Source organism: Xenopus tropicalis, chromosome 8 (genome assembly GCF_000004195.4).
Source record: "Xenopus tropicalis strain Nigerian chromosome 8, UCB_Xtro_10.0, whole genome shotgun sequence".
Taxonomy (NCBI): Eukaryota; Metazoa; Chordata; class Amphibia; order Anura; family Pipidae; genus Xenopus; species Xenopus tropicalis.
The window spans coordinates 107,792,686-107,816,626 of record NC_030684.2 but is presented as its reverse complement, the minus strand read 5'-3'; the positions used below and the strand labels follow the sequence as shown (position 1 = coordinate 107,816,626).

The 23,941-nt window shown below is 38.5% G+C and overlaps 1 protein-coding gene across 3 annotated transcripts in view; it reads right to left on the bottom strand.

Moving 5' to 3' along the window:
- eif2ak4 (eukaryotic translation initiation factor 2 alpha kinase 4) overlaps nucleotides 1–23,941 on the bottom strand; it is a 41,211-nt gene that overhangs the window by 8,704 nt on the left and 8,566 nt on the right. Inside the window, exons 8-34 of one of the 3 annotated variants that reach the window (XM_012968127.3) lie at nucleotides 23,536–23,693; nucleotides 21,951–22,486; nucleotides 20,829–20,938; nucleotides 20,539–20,693; nucleotides 18,842–19,260; nucleotides 17,015–17,078; nucleotides 16,605–16,694; nucleotides 15,628–15,750; nucleotides 15,377–15,481; nucleotides 14,897–14,960; nucleotides 14,322–14,354; nucleotides 12,927–13,006; nucleotides 12,264–12,365; nucleotides 11,695–11,745; nucleotides 10,198–10,434; nucleotides 9,578–9,653; nucleotides 9,211–9,332; nucleotides 8,526–8,575; nucleotides 8,010–8,178; nucleotides 6,483–6,599; nucleotides 5,971–6,036; nucleotides 5,276–5,452; nucleotides 4,920–5,054; nucleotides 3,672–3,782; nucleotides 3,166–3,288; nucleotides 2,549–2,635; nucleotides 1,751–1,863 (exon numbers count right to left, since the gene is read on the bottom strand). In XM_012968127.3, coding sequence (XP_012823581.1) covers nucleotides 1,751–1,863; nucleotides 2,549–2,635; nucleotides 3,166–3,288; nucleotides 3,672–3,782; nucleotides 4,920–5,054; nucleotides 5,276–5,452; nucleotides 5,971–6,036; nucleotides 6,483–6,599; nucleotides 8,010–8,178; nucleotides 8,526–8,575; nucleotides 9,211–9,332; nucleotides 9,578–9,653; nucleotides 10,198–10,434; nucleotides 11,695–11,745; nucleotides 12,264–12,365; nucleotides 12,927–13,006; nucleotides 14,322–14,354; nucleotides 14,897–14,960; nucleotides 15,377–15,481; nucleotides 15,628–15,750; nucleotides 16,605–16,694; nucleotides 17,015–17,078; nucleotides 18,842–19,260; nucleotides 20,539–20,693; nucleotides 20,829–20,938; nucleotides 21,951–22,486; nucleotides 23,536–23,693 — 3,673 coding nt within the window. 3 annotated transcript variants of the gene reach the window in all.

Below are 23,941 nucleotides of genomic sequence, written 5' to 3'. Positions count from 1 at the left end.
CAGTACAAGAAGTATGGTACCAATGCGGTAAAATAGTGCCACTGCAGTATGAGTGCTGTGTTAAGAACGGTGTCAGTACAAGTCAGTAATAACAAGCCGTGTCTGAGTAGTGCCAGAATAGAGCTAGTACACAGAGTCAGTACAAAGCTAGTAACAGTGCCAGTACGGGGCTAGTACACAGAGTCAGTACAAGCTAGTACACAGTGCCAGTACATGCCAGAAGTAATATCCCGTGAAGCTAGTACCCAGAACTAGAGGGGAATTATGAAAAATACATGTGCATGGAGAAAATGCTCTAAATGCTTAGAAATGCATAGTCAGCAGACAAAAAGCATAAGGAGAAAACACAAACATGCATACAGCCCCCAATGTGTGCCCCAACCCCCCTGAATGCCTGTTCTCCACTAGCCAGCGCCTAACCCCTGCAATAAAAGGGAAGAAGTAAACAGAACCGTGGTCCCTGTGAGCCCTTTCTGCCAGAGCCTCTGCCTGGAGAATTCCTCCTTTTGGATGTTCAGGATGGAGAGCAGTGAGTGTCCATGCGATCCGGTGACTGCAGAGAGAGTGCGCACAAGTAAGGGAGAAGCGCGCGGAGTGGCGCGAAGATTGATGACGTCACGCGCCGAGCAGGAAGTGGAACGCATGGTGGAACGCATGGTGGAACTCATCGGATCGAAGTTAAGGGAGCCGCATGGATGCCACGAGGAATGGAGCCGGATGGTAAGAGGGGCTGAAGGCAGGGCACAGGCAGACAGAGCTGAGCAAATGGTCTGGGAGCGTAGGATTGTGGAAGGGGAAACGGTGGAAGCATGGCTAAGGTGGAGAAGGCAGCGTGGGGAGGAGGGGTTGGTCGGGCTGGATAGCCTGCAGGAGGAAGGCTGATGTGAAATAGGCAAGGTTTAAGGCCAGAAAATGGCCATGGCACTAGGGAGCGCTGGGCAGCTTCTGCACTCTGTGTTCAGAGGCAGGGTGTCTGCAGGGCTTGTAACTCACGTGCCCCAGCGTCCTTTACTTTTCCCACGTAGGGGGAAGCCTGAGTAGAGTAGCTCCTGTTGGAGACCTCTAGGAACAACCCCTATTGCCAGATTGAATCTGAACGAAGAAAACTTGAAGATCCTGTCTCCTTGTGGGACACTAGAAAAAAACTGGTGCAGACAGGAAGTACTGGGGGGTATAGCAGCAGGGAGGAGGGGTTAGTTCTCTTCTTCCTATTCTAGTGTCCTGCCTCCTGCTGGTACCTACTATACCCCATGGTCCCTGTGTCCCACAGACGACTGTTAGAGAAAGATTAAAATGTATGAAAGTAATTAGAATACAATTTACTGTTGCCCTGAACTGGTAAAAGTTATGTGTTTGCTTCAGAAACACTAGCCACGGGGGTAGCTATTAAAATTGAAAAAAGTCCAAGTGGCACAGGTTACATAGCAGAGGTTATCTACTATGTAACCTGTGCATTTTCTCCCTGTTCCAGCTTGAATGGCTGCCCCCATGGCTACACAGCAGCTTATTTATATAAACTATAGTAGGGTATCAGAAGCAAACACACCAGTTTAACCAGTGCAGGGCAACAGTACATTATATTGTTATTACTTTAAAACATTTTCATTTTTTGTTTGTTCTGTTCCTCTAACATCTAATTTTGAAATAGTAAAACAGCTTTCAGCAACTATAGCGCATTAATATGAATTAACATCCAATAACAAGAAAAAAAAACCTTTAAAATAAATAGATAAATGGAAAGAAAATGCACCTGTTATTTCTTTCTTCAAGGACTCTGATCCGAAGTTTCTGCACCAGGAGATCCACTAGATCAGATTCCAATATTCTCTTCTCACTCTGTCTTTCCTTCTCAAATGTTTTCAGCTGAATGACAAGGAAACCCATTATAACTAATGAAACACATAATTAATGGCCAATACTGATCTGTGTCTGCAAAAACAACTTGAACCAAATATATTTGGTGTTTTTGGGGGCCACTATACCTTCAAATGTTTTCATCAGGACAGTGCTTTCTATAGGGGATACCTATACAGGCAATGATTTACGGTATCATTCATGAAATAATATTTGGGAGTTATGGCTCCCTGTCCTCCTAGACATTCCACTTATGACACCACACTATTCTCCTAGATCATTTTTTGCAATAAGATACTGCTTGCCGGAAGCATACTCTCAGTTTCTAATATTTCCAAATGGAACATATAGTATACTGATAACTGCCACTTATTTATAACTAAGTCATGGGTGATGCAAGCTTCTGACAGGCTGCTGTACCCCTGTACACACCCTGAGCGGAGAGGGACTTTACTGAGCTCACGTTGGGCACTGGTCTTCCACAGTAAATGACCAATTAAATGACCTACTAAATGGGACTACAGAGAGGCCTAGCAACACAGGAAAGTTTGAATGCTTTAGTTCATTTTCAGATACCAGTTAGTACCCGACTGGTCATTTCTGCAGAAGTCATACATAATTAAAACAAACTATAGATTGAAGTTAAACACGGGAAATGATGAATTACTGGCTTGCATAAAAATAAATGGTTTACCTTAATGTGATTTCCTTCTTTGTCAGAAATAATTGCAGCATACGAAATCCCCGAACACTTGCAATAATCCTGCAGTTCATCCTGAGACTTGAGACAAAAGAAATAAAAAGAAACTTCTACATGAAGCAATATTTTGGGTGTGGGATGGGTATGGGATGTGTTACAATACAGGATTGCTTGGGACCAAGAAACATAATACGTAGCTGTATTTTACAGTTAATGTATAACAGGCCCTTTATCTGGAAATGAGAAAAGGACTGGAGAGGCTGCAAATATGAAAAGGTTATTACTATGCTTATTGAATTTCAGATACCTATTGAAGTAAGGATTTTCTCCGCCAGCACAAAATACATCAATAATGTACTGAGCGGACCCATATCTGTAACCAGTGAGATGAGCACTCTCCGGCTGTTACTGTGCACTAACGCTTTTTCAGCCCCAAATCCAGCCCATATGTGCAGTGACAGGTGGGTTACATTCATGTCACTGGTTATGGAGCCATTCAGCATGCTATGGGCCAGCCACAGCTTCTTTCCACTTCCAGCAGTTCCTATGTCAGTGTTTCTTGATAAGTATATTGTGTTTACCCAACATGGTGCATTATTATTTAGATTTACCTCAGACCACTCATACATGATCTCTGCAGTAATGCCAGCAGCCCACAGCTTCTGTGTTATCCCAATGGCTCTATTCAGAGACATCTGCCCAGCGCTTACGACTAATAAATCACAGCTGCTGATCTGATGGAGGAAGTAAAAAGTGTTAATATATATGCCATGCTACAGGCAAACGACTGGATGCAATCAGTCCTGAGACAGCACACAAAAAATATGCTTATATATACATGAGTATCTTTTGCACTGATGACCTTTACAGGCATTGAGTGGTAGGGTCACATGACAGAGTAATCCAGTATTGCCATGGCTGGTAATGTTTGTATTCCAAATACTCCAAATAGATTCCCCATATCTTGCACTTCTGTGTATCCTTCCCTGCAGATACTGCCCCACAGAGTGCTCACAAACCATGACGTGAACAAAAACTCATGTTCACATGGCTGCCCATTCCCCAAAAAAAGTGTCAGCATCATTTGAAGGAGGATAATTTAGTACATTTAACTTACATGTTCCTCTGCAGTGGAAAGCGCAGCAGATATCTTGTCTATTGCTATACTAACGCCTACAGCACAGGGTAATCCCATAGCTCCAGTCTGAGGTCCCCTAAACTGGGAAATCTAAAGAAAAGGAAAAATACATTATATATAATTCTTGGTTCAATCAGAAGCAGATTGAAATCATGAAGAAACCATGTGTTTTAATCATATTTGTAAGGTTAATGCTAAAAAAGTGTTTTATTATATATATATATGTTTTATTATATATATATATATATATATAATCCGGTTATCGGCACTCATCACTCTGTACAGTTAAAGGCCGGGTGCAAACCATTCATCATAATCTCTCCATAGAAGGCACTCACGGCATACAGGCTACAAGAAAAATCCTTTATTGGATGCCCAAATCTACGCGTTTCGATCCACTGAGGATCGTCTTGATAAATAAGAACATCTCTGCTGAGCACTACAGTTCCTGTCACACTGAGTGATAGAACTGAACAGAGATGTGTCAGATGTTTTCTGCATCGGTAAACTAAAGGATTTGAAATAACTAAGTGAATGTAAAATTGATAAGAGTGCTATACTAAGCACTTTTGCTATTTAAACTCATTATTTTTTTCCAAGATTGGAAGATATAAGCAATGTGCTCTGTAAATATGAATGAATTTTGTTACAACAGCGCCACCTGCTGGTCAGTTTCCGACAGTGATGTTAGGGACGTTGTCAGGAGAAAGAAAGAGGGCAGGTCTGATGTTCTTACGAAAAACATTAGAAACATCAGGAAAGACGTGACAAAAATTATCTAACCAGACAAACATCAGACTCGCCCTCTTCCTTCTTTCACCTGACAACTTTCTCGACATCATGTTCGGAAACAGACCAGCAGGTTGCGCAGCTTTAACAAAATTCGTTCATATTAACAGTACAAATTCCTTTTTAATATTGTCAAATCTTGGAAAAAATAGCACTCTCATCAATTTTACAGTCACTTATTTTAGAGGTTTACTTATCATTTAGGCTTTTTGTGTTCTGTCTGGATCCCACTCACCCACTCAGAAATGGCATTCATAACATATCATGCAATCTAGAAAAAATAATGCTGATGGACCATGGAATGTTATTATATACGGGAAAGACTATGAGGATCCTAAGAACCTAGTAAAAATAGCTAAGCATCCCAGCATGCTGCAGTAATGACATCCCTAATCTACTAATCTTGGTAATGCCAAGGGTATTCAGTTCTGTACTTACCAAATGGTCATATCTGCCTCCAGCTGCAAGTATTTCAGGCACAGTCCTCTGTCTCCGCTTGATAAAAGCCACAAACTGGAAGACTATGCCACTGTGCTGCTGCATCTTGTAGACAAGTCCAAAGTTAACCACAATCTAGAATGCAAATTGATGTTATGTATTCATTCTATAAGGTTGTAGTGCTATGTACTCATTTCAAACATCAAAATAGAAGTCAAAAATCTAAAATGTCACTTTTCCCCTCAAAAATGAAACTGCTTTGCATTTAATGGTGGAACAAACATGTCAAATGTGGATTACTGAACTTAATCTGCATGCATGCAAATAGCTCATTGCTCCTTTGTTAGAATCCAAACCTGTAATTTAATGCCCAGCCTCTTCACTAATCCAATGACTCCTTCCAAGTCTTTCAAACCTTGCTTTGCCAGCACACCGACCCCTGTTTTTTGCTTTGTGAGTGGGACCATCATTGCCTCCAAATCTGGGAGGTCTCCTTTCTGCTCAATAAACCGGTAAAGGCGACTCAATTGGAACTTTAAAAATAAGAAAGAAACATGAATGAAATGGTGAGCGGGATTTAAATTAGGCCCTAAACAGCCCCCATCAGCTCTACAAAAAGTGGCATCTAACAGCAGCCACTTTGACATTTGCCAGAATCCATGGATTGCCAGCCCGGGCCTGTTCCAGATCATCAACTACAGATGGATTACAGAAGAGCTGACAAAAGCGCAGCTCAAGCCTCTAGATAAATTGCTCTGGAGTGTCATTTAAGAAAAACCGCCATGAAAATAGTACATATATACATTAGCAATAAAGTATTGCATATATATATTACTATAAATAATGGTGTCCTTTAAGACAGAAGGGTTGATGATTAATGACACCCAGTGTATATTTGCATTTCATAAATCTTGTAGTGTAGTGGGCAAATGGGTGAAGTAACACATGAGGTAGCACCCCAGGCTGGATAAGCAATATTATGTTTCAGACATGGTGCCGGCACAGACAGATAAAACACATGGCACTGACACAAGAGGACGCAGGTACTTACACTGTTCTCTGAAAGGGAGAGATTACAAAATTTGGCTTCCACTTCTCTTTTTGTCAGCTTCTCAATCTAAAAGACAAATCAATATTTTTTAAAAATGTAGGCTCACATACAAAAGATGTATTTAAGCAGCTATTAATATAGGCCTACTTCCAAAAGAAAGAACTCCCAGCATCCTCTTGGCATTGTGTCAGTAGAATGGTGGGAAGTGTCCCACAACAGCTTGTAAGAGCTGCAGACATACACATAGCACATTTCAAATACCTATGTGGATATAAGTTTCTGATAGCTCATAAAAGCTCCAGGGATGTATTAATGGCAGAATATTTGCTAAAGAGTTAAAAATGCCTTCAAGTTCCAGTTATTATTGCTATGCCGCTTGTTTTGTGTTAGCTATCTAGGAGCAAAGCAAATGTTGTAGATAGTAGTGGCCAGTCCAGGAGTGTATGTTTCTTGGCCATCCATTATCACAAGCTGCAGTACTGCATATTTAGCAGCGCTTGGTTTGTGCTTACCATTGCATCATACAGAATGTTATACACCTGAGTGAGTTTATCCTCGGGCACGCCACAGTGAAGGAGAATGGCTTTCAACAACGAGGTGTGGTTCACATAAATACTGTAATTCCTTTCCTGTTAGAATAAGCACACTCAGTCAGCAGGGTCAGGAATGTATACAGGTATAAACACAGTGAGCTGTAGCACGGACAGAGACAGTTTACATGCATTATAGCTGTGCCCAACTGGAGCCACGATAGGAAAATCTGATGCTACAACATGGCTTACCACATATAAACATTGCCATCTTTGTGTTCCTAATTAAAGGGGAACTTCGGCTTTTAAATCAAAATTTGTTAAAGAGCCCCACATAACACAGAAACCCCTAATATATCTATCACTGTAATCTGTTCCTTAAAAAAGAATAAATAAATACCATTTTAATATGCTAAAATCCAGCTGTAAAACAGTTCTTCTCTTTGCGCATCATTTGAACTAAAACATTAATGTTACAATTTGTAACTTCTCCACAGCTTACAGACAGCATGCAGGAACTATATAACCCACAATGCATTGCTCTGTGATGTTCCTTTCCTTATTGACATCACAAGTGCAGGGAATTGTGGGATTGGAAGGACGCAGGCTGAAGGCAGGCTGAGGACAGTCGACTACTGTTACATTTTATTTGAGTCTCAAAGTAGTCAGTCTGATCAGCAGGAGAACTGGGGGCCAGGCTTAGGGAACTGTTCCAAACCATATTACACTGATGAAAAGGCAGCATCTTTTTTAACTGATGTATATTCAAAGTTGCCTAAAATGATTTTTTATTTTTTAATTTTTTTTTCTCAAAAAGCTTAGTGATACTGATACTAAAAAACTGCTCATCAAAATATAAATGTACATAAAAAGTTCCCTATAGGTCATGTTGTTTAGTTTTCGCTGATAGGCCTGCATTTGTAAGGAATTGTTACTTGATGTCCCTAAACCTGACTGTTTTGCCAACCTGACCGTCTCTTCTCAACCTGGCAGATAGAGCTTCTAATGCTAACGGCCTGCTGCACAAATATGGCATCAGATAACAAATGTAAAAACCATTTTAAGGCAAAATTATAAATAGCATGCAAAGTTCTCCTTTAAAGGAAAAGTAACACTAAAAAATTTTAAGTAAAAAATCTATTCTATTTTAGTGTTACTTTTCCTTCAAGTAGTTTACATGGGCAAGCATTATGCTGGTCATGTGGGTTAGCATGACAGCTACACAGCCCTTACTCCACTGGTAAATCTTCTGCCCTGATTGACTTTACACATTGATCAAAGTATTTCTTTGTAAGAACTGTTTGATCACATAGATAAAGCAATGCCCTCACCCCATGATAGGCACATGGAACACATAACTCTCCATACTCAGGCTGATCTGGGCCTCCAAAAAACAACAGTGTACAAGCAACTCAACACATCCATAATGTGATACAAAATACAGGTAATTCTGGCACACAACAGCACTGTGCATTAAAAGGAACCCAAGAAAATAAGTGGCAAACATACCTGCAGTACTGGAAATTCCTGGATAATTTCATATATGGTGTATATTGTTTCTGCAATGGGCAGGTAACAGTTTGCAGCAGAAGTGATTATATCAAATGCACACTCAGTGAGTTCCTTTGGATGGCAGCGGTTCAGTTTGCGTGGTCTAAACACTCTCTCAATGCTATACCTAGGAAAAAATGGAGAATACTAGTTAAAAGGAGAATTAAAACAAGGATTATGGCTAGAAATACTGTATTTTAAATACTAAACTTAGTGCAGGAGCCTGTAACAGTAATGATCCAGGCCTTCAGACACCATCTGACTTTATTAGGCCATTGTTTGCAAGCCAGTGGCTTGCTACATAATCACTGCTCTCTGAGTGGCTGCTGAGCTGCTAAGCTTTGGGGCCGTCAAAAATCATCAGAATATTAGCAAATCTGAGGTCCATAAAAGCTGATGCTACAGTGTTGATAAATCATTTCCAATACAAAATGCAAATGTAATTTATTACAGGTCACATGGTGTTTCAATTACCTTTTCAAACTAGTTATATTATTCCTTGCAACAAACCGCGCAAATGATATCTAAAAATAGAAAAGGACAAAAATAAGTGTTTAGCAGATCATATTGTCAAAATATCACTTTCATATTAAAGGGAACTCTAACAACTGAGCAAACTTTTGTTTTGTTTTTTTTAATTCACAGGAGTGGTTTGTTCTTAATGACTTTGCCTTGGCTGTCTTTAAATGCACCCGGCACAAAATCCAAGTACAATATATTCTCCCAACTGTGCTTTGTAGAGCAGAGGCTTGAAATCTGCATGACCACAGCTGTTAATGGTTTCATAGCCAGTTTTCTGGCAAATAGTGATCAGCAGGTCCAAAAATTTTTAGACCTGAACCAGACCCTAACATACACCCGACCCAGCCTGAAGTCCTCTTCTACTTTATAATACACACCTGGCTCCACTTGGAAAACTTACATATAACCTGGATCAGTCACCCTGGGGGAGTGGGCAGCACTATTGAATACATTTAACCTTGACACCTGCCCAGACCCACACCTGGTGCTCATGTTCTTGGCTTGAACTTGTGGATCCTTTAGGTTTTGGGTTAACCTATTCATCACAACTGGCAAAAGCTACACCAGGGGCATCAAAGGATTAAACACACTAATTAAATAAGAAGTAACTTATGATTAATATAAATATGCTACCTACCCTGAGGTTATAAGGAAGGGTGACCAGCATGCCACTGTGATCCATAAAACATGCAGATTCACTGTTATCAAACCCAGCTTTACCTCGTGGCATCAGCAGTGGGGCATGTAACTTCACAGCCCCTACAACAGAACAACAAAGGAAAACATTGGCCCAAAGGCAACAGCAATCTCTGTAAAACCCTTGAGGGGCTTTACAACACCAGCCATATAACTCATGTGCAAATCAAAAAAAAAAGTGGCTTTATAACAAAAGTACAATAGTAGCAACGATTTATCCACTTCATATAAAATGTATTAGGCATTCTTTCAGATATTTTCTTAGGATGAAGTGATGCTACATAAAATCAAGAAGAATTTGAGCTTACCGTGTCTTTTAAATATCCTGCAGACTGCCTCACAAACATGATGATGTAGTCTGGCAGAACGGACTGAGAAAATACCCTGAAAAAAAACAGCATCATAATGCTTGCACATACTATATTTTCAGGTCATTAATCAATGAATTCCTGGCCCAGTGCTTTAGGACTGGCAGCCTTCTGTTTACAATGGATCCCCTGAAACAGGGCTGTCCTAAACTCATCCAATTACCATGGACAGCCAGTGTACTATGCCCACATCAATGGTTACAGCACTGTATTTAGATGCCACCTTCGGTCGGATTTATGCAGGCAGTCACTAGAGGCTGGGGAGGATTTTCTTTCTCTTTAAAAAAAATTATTATATAGGCACCTGAGGATCCACCCTTGACACAGGCCCTCAGGTGCCAAATATATGGATATGGCCCTGAGAACAAATATGTTATTTTTCTTGTCTGTGTTATATGGTGAAATAGAGATCCATTCCTGAGGTCCCATGTAAATGCAGAAGTACAGTATACACAGTAAAAAAAAAGTCTACGTTGTTTGCTTAAGTGCCTAGAATAGCTTTTCTAGAATCTAAGCAATATTTAAAAGTAACTTATTGAAGTAATTTTATATCTATATACCTTCAATATATCACTGTCATATGTATAATCCATAGCAGGTGAAATGCGCTGGGCAAAGATTTGACTCATCATTGTGCGGTACGCTTTCCCATCGATATTGGCCAAGGTGTGGTGCAGGACTTCATGGAGTTCAGACTCCTCTAGTTGTGGTGGGGGTAAGAGATCGCACTTAAGCAACTCCATAGCGGTGGGGCGGGATGCTGGGTCATGGTTCAGGAGCCAAGTAATCACTTTTTTCTACAAGATTAAATTATATGCATACATATCTTAATAAAAATATGACACCTTATTCATTTTAAGTACCCTGATTTTAAGCTTTCCTGAATTTTACACTATTTTGTGGTGCCACTTATTTATAATGAATTTCAATGGGTGCTTTTCCTTGATTTTTCGTGTTTTCCAGGATTTTGCATCAATATCGGTCCTATTGTTCCCAACAATTGTATGTTTATCCTCTATGAATATTGTTATTAGTGAAATAAAGAGGTTTAAAACACTAACCAGGTGCATAGTTTGCCGTGGTTCTGTCTGTAAATAGTCAATTCCAGCTGTCATGCGCACATCAGTTATTGCTTTAGGTAGTGGATCTGAGAGAGGCCTGTACACATGCCCCCATAATGCTCACTGCTTAACCCTCCTCGTTATCACTGTAAATATTGTATTTCAAAGTAAAACTGACTCTTGTGTTTATTTGAGTACTTGAAGAATTTTCCTGATTTTACATGTAATGTTTTTACTGTAATATAATGTAATTTACTGTATATAAACTCCATGGAAATGTGTTGTTTGTATACATCAGTGATCCCTAACCAGTGGTTTGCAAGCAACATGTTATTCACCATCCCTTGAACACTGCCCCCAGTGGCCTCAAAGCAGCTGCTTATTTTTGAACTTCTGGTATGGAGGCAAGGTTTGCTTGCATAAAAACCTCTGTTCTAAACAGAGCCTCGGATAGGCTGACAGTCCACATAGGAGTGACCAAATAGCCAATCATAGCCCTTATTTGGCACTCTTGGAACTTTTTTTATGCTTGTGTTGCTTACCTAACACTTTTACCATTTGAATGTGGCTCACAGGTATGGAAAGTGGGGACCCCTGTGGATATCCATGCCAACACAGGTAGCGTTACAAACTGATTTGATTAGGCTTTTCATGTATTCTGTTGCACATAAAATATTTTTTTTTCTTTTTAAACTTGGATGGGTTAAAGGCCTCAGACTGTTTATCACTTCAGCTTTCAACTCCTCCTTTCTAAGCTGTCTTGCAACTAGCTGCAATAATCCAAATACCACATGACAGAAAGGCTGCCTATCACATGAGAATCTGCTTTCTTATATTAACTGAATTAAACAGATACTGGTTAGAAAAGCCCCAATGCCAGTCTTGCCTACTAAATTCAATTTTGCTTGGAAATTGGGGGTGGGAAGAAATAGCAGAAATGTCTCTTAGATTCAAACTGTTCAAAGCTCTCATCTGAAATCTCATATCATGTTTTACCTGTTTTTCATTTTCTGGGTTTTCAAAATCACTTGGGAACACAATCAAGGCCTGCAAAAAAAGAGATTCTGTAAAACTCACCACAAATCTTTTTCTGTTCAGATGTCTGTGGAACACAGGGAGTATGGTCCGAGTGTTGGTCCCTGTGTCCTACAGACACCTGCAAGAGAAAAAACATTTGGGTTCTGCAACTCTTTTTCACTAGCCACTAGCATTTATTTTCATTTGATATTCACAAGAAAATAATCTTTAAGGCTGCAGCTTTAATAGGTATAAATGTGTACTTAATGTGAACTTAATAATTCAGGCCATAACATGCCACAGCAGACAGAGAGATTGTGCAATGCTGGCATTTGAGTATAGAGGGCATAGATTAATGCAGGAAAAGCTGTAAAAACAAACCCAAAAACCTAAATGATTTGCAGTAAATATATAATGTAATGGGGAGCAATCTCTCTGGCCTGTATCTTGTTCTAAAACCCTTTAAATCTGTGGCTTTTACACTATGTTCTACCATACAGAGGTATGTATATTCCCAGGAGAGCCCATATTAATCATCTCAGATTTACCTGTCTAAGCCTGCTTAAGACAGAGATACGTTCAGAACTTGTGTCCATGGGCCGGTAGGACATCTCAAACAATATTATACCCAGGCTGTAAAGGTCCACTTTCTAAGGACACAGGAGAATACACAGAATTAAGCATTTTAAGAAGGAAGAAATAACAGTAGATCCATGTTATGCACAGATATTTAACAAACTGGATTTATATTGGCTTCTATGGTCAGACATAAAAAAGTGAGCTTGAATATAAATTAAGTTCATATATAAACACATATACATTCTTTCATTAAAAGTCTTTACAAGTCCATCCAGCACCTACAAATAAACTATTGTTTGGTATAAAATGACTTACTGATTATGAGAAAGGTTTTCATTCTACATTTCTGGAAAGCCATGAAATACATTTTAGCTTGTGTTTTCTGCACTTCATATTGATTATCTGCTATGTAAGTGTGTCCTATATCCAAACTGTACCTTGAATTGCCACCCCATGGTTAGCCTTTTTATATAAAGTGTATAATTTCTGCAGAAGCAAATTTTTCCCAGTGCAGGGTAACAGTGCATTATATTTAAATAAATGTAAAATATTATTCTGTATGACACAGCCAGTGTAGAAAGCCCATAAACATACTGTAACTTGATATTGTGGATGAACAGTTCTGTACTTACCTGGTTATATGAAGCTTTGGTGTTTCCTTGGACTTCAGGGCTTACATACAAGGCAGTGCCAACCATGCCAGTGAGTTTTCCTATTAAAGCACAATACAAGTGTTTTCACCTTAATAGCCTAAATGGTTACAGAAATAATTATGCTTCTAATGCTTTGTGTATTTGCATTGCTTCTTTACCCAGTAACATGATCCAGATGATCTGCTTTTGGTTTTTGTATGTTTGTATGTATAACTTTATTTATAGGGAGGACAAGCATAATAATTTATAAGTAACAAAGCACAGTTATACATTTGGATAAATAAACAGAGATCAAATGCCATTTGTTAAAAGACACAGTAGAAAGGAGGTCCCTGTCCCACAGAGCTTACAATCTAAGCAATTGGAATCTAATAAAAAAAAAAGCCTTACAGCTTTTGTTTAGATTAATCTTAATATAGGTGTCAGCCACCTTCTTATTTCAGTTTGCAGAAATGAATCAACCCAGTTACAGACAGCCATGTAAATAGGATAATAAGCAGTCTGCTGATGGTTATTAGTCGGTTTGGGTATTGGGCAAATTCGAACATGTGATCTTCCAGTGCACCATGTTGGCCAGTGTACAGTGCATAGGCAGATGAATAAGTGAATAGGAGCTGCTGCTCCTCTTCACTCCCTGCTGTTTCGGCAATTGGAACAATAGAAAGGCAGATATACCTTGTATGGCCCCCAATACACTTTCCGTATATTTGTGATACATTTGTGTTCAATTTGATTTTAATGCCTCATTTTAGGACTGTACAACAATTCACATTTTATATTATACTATAAATTCTACCCCTGCAACAATGAAATTATTAGCAATAAGTCAAATTTACGAACCAAACAACTGGTTTGGGGACCTGTAACTTATGTACGTCTATGTATACTGGGGTGGGTCTTGCTTTATGGAACATGTAAAAAATCTGGGCAAAGTGCTGACAAAGGTTTGATGGTAAATAACCGTACTCAAAAAGGCTAGAGGAAAAAGCTTTTTATTACAGGCAATGCCAATTGGCTTTTTTGTGTAAAAATCACATGGAGTGATTAGTTGCCATGGCTACGATTACGGCGACTAATCACAATGATTTAGCTGCCATATAGGGTAATATAAATATTTGTGGCGCACTAATTAGTCGCCACAACTTTTCTTCACCCTAAAGAGCTCATTTAACAGATAATGCTGTAGGGGCAAGTGTTTAAAGCTATTAGTTAGTCACTGTTGAACAATAAGTTCTAGATGATAAGGGCTGATACAGGACTACTTCAAAAAAGCCAAAAAAGCAAGCAGAATACTAGGCTGCATTGGCAGGGTGTATTAGTAGCAGATAGACGGTAGTTATATTGCCACCTTATCAATCACTGCAGAGACCTCACCTTGAGTATTGCGACCAGGTGTTGAGGCCCTATCTACAGAAAGACATTAATAAAACAGAAATAATTCAGAAAGGAGCTACTAAAATGCCTCTCAACATATAATACATTAACTATAGCTCTGAGCAAAATAGACCCACCAACTAATGTGATTTGGTGTGCCTGCAGCCAGACGGATTCCATGCTTCTGGGTGCTGGCGCAATTGGAACATATGGGCATATGGGTGGATTGTCAGCCTCATGGAGCCTTACCCTTAATGCACATTTATGACGGATGCAGACAGGGTTCTTTTTTCTGTTGTTGTTTTTATGTTGGCGGAAAACATGCTGTTTGTGCCACAGGCCTTATTCATTTGGTTTATTCTAATAATTAATTACAGTTTCAATTAGTTTGCATGTCAACTATTCTTAATACAGAAATGCTGCCTGTGGGATTCAGGACAGATTATCATATCGTATATTGTATATTTGTACCTGAGAAGTCCTTATGTCCACACGGCTCTAATCTGATTTATAAATGATGATAAACACCAAAAGATAAACTATATTCATTTAGTATGTTCTATATTGGTGATTACCTTCAGGGTCGACTTTAACCAAGTCAGAATGCGCCTGATCCTCTTCCCCTTGTGCTGATTCAGTCTAGAATAAAGAGACCACCATGAATACCCATGAATATGTATATTATGTATATTAATCCATCTATAAAGTCTCTAAAGTCACTCTGCAACAGTGTAATGATTTGCTACCATTTCTGCAGACAAAGGTTGACAGATATTTATTAAACCTAAGGACAGTCTACTGTGGCTCTCCAGCTTTTCAGAAGTACTGTTCCCATCATAACCAATCACATATGGAGAGGATATAGCTTTGTACCAATACAGTACCCATCCCCATGTGCCATTGAGGCAGTAAACGGTATTTGAATATGTAGCAAATATGTATTCATGCCACATGCCACATGCATAGAATGCAAATTGAAATGGTAATATGAAATATATTATATGTATATATTTATATATATGGGTTGCAAACAAATAAACACATTATGAACTTACATAAGATGCTGGGTGATCTGTAGCTAGTCCAAAATCTCCTATTTTGACATGATCTTCTGAATCTAAAAAGATATTGACTGGCTTTAGGTCTCTGTGGATCATTCCCTGTTGAATAAAACAAATAAAACAAATATTACATAGACTGTCAAGTTAGCATAAGGCTGGGTATATATAAACCCAGAAAATAGATGTAGCCGCCAATTATAGATACTAATAAAGTCTATTCATTTAGACATCTATTTTTTACATACCTGCTCATGTATATAGGTCAATCCATCCAAAATTTCACGAAACAGCCTCCAGAGGCGGCCAACATCCATATACAGTCCTTGGTCTATCGTGTCCCGTAAGGTGCTTTTCTCACAATATTCCATCTAAAATAAAGGATGCAAGCTTGAAGAATTCAAATCTGACACAGATAAGATTTATACAATTGTTTGAAAAACTGCAAGACAATACAGCAAAAATACATTCAATGCACATATTAAAATTTAACCTAAAAGAGAAGCATATGGTGCAGAAATTCCACAGTGTTGTAAAATGAAAAACATGCAATCTAATGTCTTCGAGCACCACTGTCTAACAATAGTGAGAGAACCTACTCACCAAACGAAAATGAAGTAAGGGCCAAACTATAATCAACTAATCACTTAGGGTTGAAACAAGGTCTCATCATGAGTAGGTACTACATGGGGAGACTAATCTGCCTTGTGAAACCTCACGGGCGATTAGTCGCAGCGAGTTCTATTGTAGCCTATGGCAGAAAAGCTGCGATTAGTCACTGTGATAGACTAACTTAAAAGTTGCAGCAACTAATTGCCCCGCGTGTTGCCCAAATAATGTAAGAAGCTCCAGGAGGCATGGTACTCCACTGAGTTTGTAGAGCACCATGGAGTGATAACTATAGCACTTTTCTACACAATAGGGAGTCTTTCTTGACAGGGTGTGTGTGTGCAAGTCCTTTGAGAATGAGCACTAAGGGGCATGTCCCTTTTCCCCCTTAGTACTCTTGCACTTCAACCCCCAGTCATTTGTTTATTCTAAAAGCATTTGCACAACCTGTTTGCTGTGATAGATTTTTATGATTAAAACAATATGAAAAATTATATTCATAATTTTGTAAAGGACTTTTATTGTACAGCTTTCTATGTTTAGATGACAGGTCCCCTTTGAAAGCAACTACAAGAATTACCAGAAATATTAATGCAGTACGACATCTGATCTCTACCTGAATATATAAATAATGCACTGCCTGAGTCACAATCTCATTGGCTCCAGCTTTGCGGTCTTCTACATTGTTCTTGTCATATTCTTCATCCTGTTTAGATTGTGGAGAAAATGTATCACGTTACATAGAATCTATATGACCTGCCCAGTAATAGTATCCATGTTGACTGGACAACACTAAGTTATGTAGGTCCTACATTATGTAGTTAAGTTGTAATAAAAGCAGAATGCAGACCCCATAGATCAGTGAGCAGCACCAACATATCATAAAATGAAACCAGGATGTTTCCTGCTGCCACTGCAGTAGCTTGCCTTGCTAACAAGGTTCTCTCAATACAAGATCTCTTCTCCATGCATCATTTTTACTATCCTTGCTACTTAATACTATTCTTCATTAAAACCATGCATTACCTGATCTGGACTAATGTCATCTTCATTCTCAAATATGATCTCACTGTCAGAATCTGTCCCAGGCCTAAAACAAATTCAAACAAACATTACAAAAAGATAAAAAAACGACTATATATATGTGTGAGCATACATATTTATCTATATATTATATATATATTATATATATATATATATATATATATATATATATTGAGAAAGGTCCCGAAACGTTGGCTGTTCATGCGTTTTTAATACACAGTTGATTGTTTTTGGAATATAACTCGGTGTTGCTGGTCTTTTTTGGATATTTAAATCATTTACCTTGCACCCGAGCTAAGAGCTGAAGCATATAGATTATATTATATATATATATATTATATATATATATATATATAGACAAGCAGAGTACCGCACACAAAAGGACTTTATGAAAATAAAAAGGTTTATTGGATTTTTCCAATAAACCTTTTTATTTTCATAAAGTCCTTTTGTGTGCGGTACTCTGCTTGTCTATTGAACTGTTTGACCAGCACCAAGGGCAGTTGTTTTTCACTTAAAGGGTGTGCTCCTCTCTGTTCTTGTATATATATATATATATATATATATATATATTATATATACCAACAGGAGCTTTCGTCAGGGATCCCTGACGAAAGCTCCTGTGTGGAGCTGAAACGTTGGTAACAATAAACCTCTGATGTAATCAATTTTTGTTTGATCCGGTGACTCCTTTATGCAAATCCTGTGTGTGCCGTCACTCAAGCCTGTATACTATTTTTTTCGCACAGGCACCCAGGTATCAATTCTATCTTATGGTGTGCAGCTTACTAGCATTTATATATATATATATATATATATATATATATATATACATATACACACACACACACACACACACACACACCTATATGCACACCATAAGACCACTTTAATTTGAATGATGAAGCACATGATTGATTAAATTGCCTTTTGAAAAATACTATAAAAAGGTAGTCTTTCCAAATATTAAATAAACCCAATTTATAAGCAGGGATAATATTTTATTTATTTTCCCTTAATGCCACAACAGTGATACGGCAAACTACTGCAGAGCCACTACTCAAACATGCAATGCTGGCCACAAATAAGAGTCTCCATTAATATCTCCATATCCAAAGTATCATACATAACTCAAAGTTGTACCTGATATTAAGGCTTATGTACAATGTAGGTTTGCCAAAATCCAATGGCCAAGGTGAATAACTCAAAGCACCAGGTTGCCAATATGGCTTTGAGACTAAATGTGCCTCATCCAAAGCCTGCATCTAAGGCTGCCATATATTTAAAGATCCCCTCATTTGATGAAGCCACCAAACAAGCGGATACTTCCACAATATGCCCACATTGAGGAGGGCGATATCGAGGGCCAAGCGATAGGATCTCAAACACAGGAATGCTGGGGGAGAGGAAGGCACCAACCAGCTGATGCAGTCCTCCTTTGGGGTTTTTAACCCTGCCTATCAATATCTGTCCAATTTTCAGTCAGATACCACTTGGGCAGGCTCAGTTGCAGACTCAATCGGTGCACTGCCACCTAAGTGGAATTTAATATTCTTATCTAAGGATGATCAGAATCTGTATACCAAGCTAAATGTCATGTAACTATGTAACACATTAAAAACAATTAAAAAGGTAATCATTTTTCATATGCTTTTTTGGTGGAATTGTGCCAATTTCACATGCAAATTAGGGCTTGGATTTGGTTTGTTATTGGGCCTGATCTTTTGTGATTGATCCAGACTTAATCCTAAAATTCTTTTTTTTGTGAATCCCTAATCTTTTCACATGAGCGGTGTCAAAAATACATACAGGAACGAAGGTGAAAACACTCCCTCTTCATCGTCATCATCATCATCATCACTTGAATCTTGATCCCCATTAGTACAGTGCGCACTGGATGATCGCTCGCAAGATGTACTCCATTCTACAGAGCTGGTTAATATGGGTGCTGGTGCGTTTTCCTCAATATCATCCAACAATCCCAAATCATTCTTTACTATTTGTTCTGGCTTCACAGTCACTTTCTTTTCCTCATGTGCTTCACATTTAGGAGAAATAGTAGGATGCTCGTGTTTCTCAATCCATGCATTATAGTACCTTACAATGTTTTCATGGTTGAGCCGAGATAACAATGTTACCTCCCCCTTAATTCTGCGGAACTGTTTACTTGCAGGATTGATTTGTACCCGTTTTACAGCGTAATAGCAGCCATCCAGTTTGTTCTGAACCTGAAACCAGAGAAATGATGGAATGCTATTTTCATGAATAAACCAGTACATTCATTCTTTAAAAGAGAAAAGGTCAAATCACTGGGGGTCTCAGCTACTGTGAACGTCTGACCGCTCTAAAATACCTTTCCACCAGCAACAACAGGAGTACACATCACAAAGTTTCCTCCAGCAAGCAAAGTAAAGCAAGTGATGCAAAGTCCTTTCCACCAGCGACTTCTATTGTTGCTGGTGGAAAGGCATTTCAAAATAGTTAGTATACCACGTGTGCAACTAATTTGTTCTGTCCGACATTAACCTTAAGTACCACAAAAAGTAGCCTTACAGTGCCTGTGCAAAAAAGACCATAGATTCTACATTCTTATCTATGGAATGTCTTTATTTATATGGCAATGTGTCAGAGCCTACCATGTCAGAAAGAACATTTCAAACAAGACATAATTCAAATAAATTTATAATCCAAGAGGAATAGTCAAAAGACCCATTAACAATCAGGCAATTTAGGAATTTAGTGGAAGTAGTTATAAGGAGGTTCCAGAACAAATATTTCCCCCATTTTCACCCCTTAGCTCAATGTTCAGACCACAAGATGTAGCTATTGTGAAAAGTCTAGGATATGTTTGTACAGGTATCAAATCTGTTATGTGGAAAGCTTGGGATGAATGTCATGGATGAACCGACATTAACTGGATGGTTACAGGGCAAATGCTTTTTGGATTTTGTTTTTTTTCCCATGGTTGGGAGGAACACGGGTCAAAAAAATGTCATTACAGTAATGATGCTTCATTGTTATTTGTATATGACAATAAACTTGAAACTTGATTGGTGAATCCCTTGACTAAGGGTTTCAGAATGTCAAGACAAGGCAAGGCAACCATTATAAGGGCCATTGGAAGAGGGTTACAAATCAAGCACCAGTGATGCTTTGTGAATACTGCCAATGAACCCTGTAACAGCTGTAGAGAAAAGGTTCTTTGGTCTGGAGCTTGAGACCAAAGAACCTTCTTCTTTGGCTCTGTACTTATCTGCCATGACTGTAGAACTAGCTTTAGGCTACTTTGTAGCCCCATCCCCCACGTAACAAAGTATGCATGATACTGTCAACCAAATGAATGCACAATACGTTTTTGTTTGAAGCTAAAATAAAATTGGTACATATAAGTATAGGATTCGTTATCTGTACCTATATTTTTAGGTGAGTAGAATTAAAGTTTTCTATTGCTCAGGACCAACTGATGTGTTCAACAAAAAGACTGATAATCAAAAGGCCGAAAGTACCTTAATGACAGCACCAAATGCCCCTTTCCCAAGCATCTGTAATTCTTCAAACTCATTGAAGTAGCGAGAAAACTGTCTCTGTGACTCAATATGGAATGTGGAATTAGATACTGAAGATCTGGGAATGACAGTCTCAGTACAGTCACCCGGATAATCTAGAAACAGCATGTTATGCATTAGAGAGCTGAGAGCAGAATGTAATGCAATTTTATAGCTTTTTGTTGTGGTTATAAAAAAAAAAACAAGTTTTAGAAAAAGGCAGCTAAGATCCTATTTTAGCTTTTCCTTACCATCTGAGCATTCCTCTGTTACAGGACTCTTCTCAGGTGGAGGGTTAAGGAAACTGTGACTTAGTAACTGCTGTGTAGTCCAGCGTTCCTTGTCTTCCAAGCAAACACACCTAGTCGGTGAAAATGAATGCATAAAACAAGCCATACCACATGTAAAGCAAAAAATGTGAAGTTAAGCAACAGACCCACCACCCAACATCTTATCTTCCAAGCATGCCAACAAATTCACAGATATGGTGACTGAATGGAAAGAACCAAACAAATAAACTGTTTTTATCTCAAGAACAGTTATATTATATATTAGTGAACCACAGAGGCCAATAGTTATGGAGGAGGAAGGGTAAAGCTGTCCACACATCAATTGTTTCATAATATTTGGTAATATCCATCCAAACTATATAATCGCTTGTTTTAAATGACTACCTGCTTTGGGGACACTGGGAGTAACATCCAAGGGGTTAATGAGCAACATGTTGACCAAGAACCACTTGCTGGGGATCATTGCTCTAAGAGTTTGGATTATATTTTGTCCAGGCACTTACATACACAGAATCCCAAAAGCACAAGTCTATTGTTCTTTGGAGTGACAAAATGCCTTCTGCTAGATATCAGGCAAGACTGCATGAAAATTTAAAATGTAACTAATGTATGACTCAGAAAACATGCTCAGTAGGGGAGCTGAAGAGTCTGTGGCTGCAGAACGTATGTTCATCTATACATGAAAGCAGGAAAAATGGTTTACCAAGCATCTATTCAAAAATATGAGGGGGAAAGTTAAACTTATTCATTTATAAATAAATATTTAATACTTACATTTAAGATAAACTGTAAGAAAAAAGCTAATTGTAGTGTACTATTTCATATAAATGAGTTTTGTGAACATGAACTGCCCATTTAACAAGATAATTGTGACTGAATAAATATTTAAGGATGTCTTATGGTCATCTATGAAGCAGTTGTTTGGATTCATATAATTACATAGACATGAATGGCCCCAGCTGCAAAGCTAATACTAGCCCTTCCCAAACCACGATTTACGTATCCATGGGGATGATTATATCAGAAACACTGTTAATATCTTCAGTAAGTATTGCACAGAAACATGGAAAGCACCAAACTCACTTTTGCAGGAAATCTTGGAAATCTGCAGGCAGGTCACTGGGCACTTTTACAGGATACTCTTTGGCTATGTTGCCTTGTGACAGCGAAAGTAGCAAGAGACCGAGCTTCCATATATCTCCTTTCTTGCCACTCTTGCTAGGCAGAGCATCCTCACTGAATCGAACTTTTGTTTGCTCAAACACGTCCTCTTTGCAGATGTCAGCAAGGCGTTTGGAAAGGCTATAGTCTGTCAGTTTTACTTTCCCGTCAGCTGTCACCAAAACACTGGAGGCGCACATGACTTTATGTACCACAGAATTAGAATGCAAATAGTCCAGTGCCGATAGCAGCTGGGCAGTATAGTGCCGTAGTTGATCCAGTGGAACAGGTACACCCTGCTCAAGGTAACTGGAAAGCTTTGTACCATTAACATGTTCAGCTATGATCCCGACAGAAATGGAATCTTCTTTCTCTTTTATTCGCATAGCGAGGTAGTGCACAATGTTTGGATGGCTCAGTTTGATAAGAGAACTGAACTCGGTTTCTGTTCCCTGAATCTGTTTGTTAAAAAAAATGCTGTGAGCAGCAGGGAAAACTGGGAACAACGGTGAACAGTATTATTCAACTTTTGAAGTCACATAATAACAATGATAAAATTAAAATATGTATAGTTCAACATTTACAATGATGTTTTCCATAAGGCATGCAAGTCATGACTAGCCACAGTAAGAGTCTGTTTATCTAAAGGAAAAGTAAACACATAATAATGGTTACTGCGTAATTGGTTGTATAACAAGACATCCAGTGATAACTTCCTTGGAATAAATACTTTGGTACAATTATTTATAATGATGGTCCGTTACAATAGCAGTCTTTTGCTTAAAGGAACTGTTCAGTGTAAAAAATAAATCTATAAAAGGCTGAGACGCATATCTAATTTAATAGCCATAACAAAACTTCATCCTTTGCATCTCTCTTACATGTTGGTGACTAGAAGGGAGGTGGGCCACATAGGATATAACTGTTCAAGTCGCACCTAAACTGCACCCAGCACATCAATATTTTACCCCCCCAGGGTGAGCAGGCTAAATTTGCCTGTGCACAGACAGCAAATTGTAGTCACACTAGGGGAAGGGGGATCCTTCCATAAGTTGGGAGTACTGGTTACACATGTACTCCATCCTTTCAAAAGACAAAGTGACCCAAGTACAATGTGACCAACAAAAGAGTCTTATTTCTCAATAGTAGTGACTTGGTATGTATTTGGTAAGCACTGTTGCTGTGGGCAGTATATACAGTTGTGTGATGCTGCATTTTAAAAAAATAATGGGACCCATCTTTTAGTTATAAGAACTTGTCAGTATTATTTGTCCGTGACAGTATCCTAAAGGGTTTCTTCTGACACTCCTCCATCCCATTCCTCCATATAACGTGTTGGTCTTTATCTAACCTCTCTTCCCTAATATTTCTCATCACTTACTGTTTCCACTACCGTTTCCTTTTCTAATCATATTAATAAATCCAACTCCAATGGTTTTAAACCACAACTATTTTTGTAACTGAGTTCTGCACCTTTGAAGATTATTTTAGACAGTACAGACTTTACCTGTTTTTTACACTTTTCAATCTTTTCTTTTTCTTGATTAGTAAGAAACTTGCCCATCTTTTTCTGCCACTGGAGAACCCATTCATAGATTACAACAAAATGTCCTGAAGCAGTTTCCAAGCCATTGTAAACAGATTTACCCAGCAGCTCATCTTTCCCTGCACAATATAAACAGTAGATAATAATTGATAATGATTAGGATATGGAAAGTTATATGTTCCAGCTGAAGTTTGAAATAGAATTACAACCTTCATCAACCATTGGTTTGTTTGTGTGCACCAGGGGATGGCTTTAGTACTTAAGATGCCAATTTTTTATTTAGGATTACCCAATGGCACATACTACTAAAAAAAGCTTTCATGAAAATGGTTTATTTAGACCAAGTAGGGTTTTACATATGAGCGGT